The following is a 2,500-nucleotide window of genomic DNA, read 5'->3' as shown; positions in this document are numbered from 1 at the left end:
CCTAAAAAACAAACAAACAAAGAAATACTTAGTAAGTATAATTGACGCTCCTTGATCAATATATCAAAATATACTAAATACATAATATACTAGAATATACCAGAATATACAAGAATAGATCAGAATATACTGGAATATTCCAGAATATACTAGGATATACCAGCATATATTAGAATATACTAGAGTATACCAGAATATACTAGAATATACCTGAATATATTAGAATGTAATATAATAAACCAGAATATAATCGAATATACCTAAATCAGTCACTGGAGAGTTCCTAAAAAAAAAAAAAAATTGGTAAGTATAATTGACGAGCCTTGATCAATATGTGAAAATATACTAAATACATAATATACCAGAATATACTAGACTATTTAAGAATATACCAGAATATACTAGGATATACTAGACTATTTCAGAATATTCCAGAATATAGATCAGAATAGACCAGAATATACTAAAATATACTAGAGTATACCAGAACATACTAGAATATACCTGAATATATTAGAATATAATACCAGAATATAATCGAATATACCTAAATCAGTCACTAGGGAGTTCCTAAAAAACAAAAACAAAAAAAAAACTTAGTAAGTATAATTGATGAGCCTTGATCAATATATCGAAATATACTGAATACAGAATATACTAGAATATACTGGAATATATTTATTTTTAGAATTTATTTTATTTTTAGAATAAATTTATTATATTTTTAGAATAAATTTATTATATTTTTAGAATAATTTTACTCTAAATATAGATTAACATTATTCTATTTTAAGAATAAATTTATTCTATTTTAGAATAAATTTATTATATTTTAGAATAAATTTATTCTATTTTTAAAACAAATTTATTCTATTTTTTTAGAATAAATTTATTCTATTTTTTATAGAATAAACCAGAACATAACCTACTATATCAGAATATACTAGGATATACCGGAATATACCCAATAGATCCACCAAAAGCACAGGTTATTAGTTCTTTCTCAAAACGACGCCCAAGGGAGAATGGTGTGACTGACCCGGGTTCAATCCTCACGTCCAATGGCTACATACATACATATGCTCGTCAATAATATGCTGATAATATGCTAATGATATGCTAATAATATGCTAATTATTGCTAATAATATGCTAATAATATGCTAATAATATGCTAATAATATGCTAATGATATGCTAATAATATGCTAATGATATGCTAATAATATGCTAATTATAGCTAATAATATGCTAATGATATGCTAATTATTGCTAATAATATGCTAATAATATGCTAATGATATGCTAATTATTGCTAATAATATGCTAATTATTGCTAATAATATGCTAATGATATGCTAATAGTATGCTAATAATATGCTAATAATATGCTAATAGTATACTAATAATATGCTAACAATATTTTAACAGTATTTTCAGTATTTTCTAACAGTATTTTATTTATTTATTTTCTTACAGTATTTTATTCTAGCTAACAGTATTTTCCATCAGCTTATCTACAAATGTTCCATCTGGGTATTTTCCATCAGCTTATCAACTTGGTATTTTCCATCAGCTTATCAACTTGGTATTTTCCATCAGCTTATCAACTTAGTATTTTCCATCAGCTTATCTTCTGGGTATTTTCCATCAGCTTATCAACTTGGTATTTTCCATCAGCTTATCAACTTGGTATTTTCCATCAGCTTATCAACTTAGTATTTTCCATCAGCTTATCTACAAATGTTCCATCTTTTGGGTATTTTCCATCAGCTTACCAACTTGGTATTTTCCATCCGCTTATAAACTCTTACAAATGTTCCATCTTCTGGGTATTTTCCATCAGCTTATCAACTTGGTAATTTCCATCAGCTTATTTTCTGGGTATTTTCCATCAGCTTATCTTCTGGGTATTTTCCATCAGCTTATCAACTTGGTATTTTCCATCAGCTTATCAACTTGGTATTTTCTATCAGCTTATCAACTCGTACAAATGTTCCATGTTATATTTTCCATGTTATATTTTTATAAACTCTTACAAATGTTCCATCTTGGTATTTTCCATCAGCTTATCTTCTGGGTATTTTCCATCAGCTTATCTTCTGGGTATTTTCCATCAGCTTATCTACAAATGTTCCATCTGGGTATTTTCTATCAGCTTATAAACTCTTACAAATGTTCCATCTTCTGGGTATTTTCCATCAGCTTATCAACTTGGTATTTTCCATCAGCTTATCTACAAATGTTCCATCGTTTTGGTATTTTCCATCAGCTTATCAACTTGGTATTTTCCATCAGCTTATCTACAAATGTTCCATCGTTTTGGTATTTTCCATCAGCTTATCAACTTGGTATTTTCCATCAGCTTATCTACAAATGTTCCATCGTTTTGGTATTTTCCATCAGCTTATCAACTCGTACAAATGTTCCATAATTTTGGTATTTTCCACACCTGGGTTTTCTTTTTTTCTTTTTTTTTTCGGTTCAGTAATCGTGGAGTTA

The 2,500-nt window shown here is 27.6% G+C and overlaps 1 protein-coding gene across 1 annotated transcript in view; it reads right to left on the bottom strand.

The window, feature by feature from the left end:
* Positions 1-2,500, bottom strand: part of LOC125024779 — a 3,781-nt gene that overhangs the window by 750 nt on the left and 531 nt on the right. The window contains exons 2-5 of the mRNA XM_047612541.1: positions 930-943; positions 418-504; positions 91-210; position 1 (exon numbers count right to left, since the gene is read on the bottom strand). The exon at position 1 is cut by the window's left edge and continues 233 nt beyond it. Coding sequence (XP_047468497.1) covers position 1; positions 91-210; positions 418-504; positions 930-943 — 222 coding nt within the window. The remainder of the gene's footprint in view (positions 2-90; positions 211-417; positions 505-929; positions 944-2,500) is intronic.

The sequence above is a fragment of the Penaeus chinensis genome, unplaced genomic scaffold (assembly GCF_019202785.1).
Source record: "Penaeus chinensis breed Huanghai No. 1 unplaced genomic scaffold, ASM1920278v2 CTG_4712, whole genome shotgun sequence".
In the NCBI taxonomy this organism is placed as follows: domain Eukaryota; kingdom Metazoa; phylum Arthropoda; class Malacostraca; order Decapoda; family Penaeidae; genus Penaeus; species Penaeus chinensis.
This window is presented reverse-complemented; position numbering and strand designations above follow the sequence as displayed.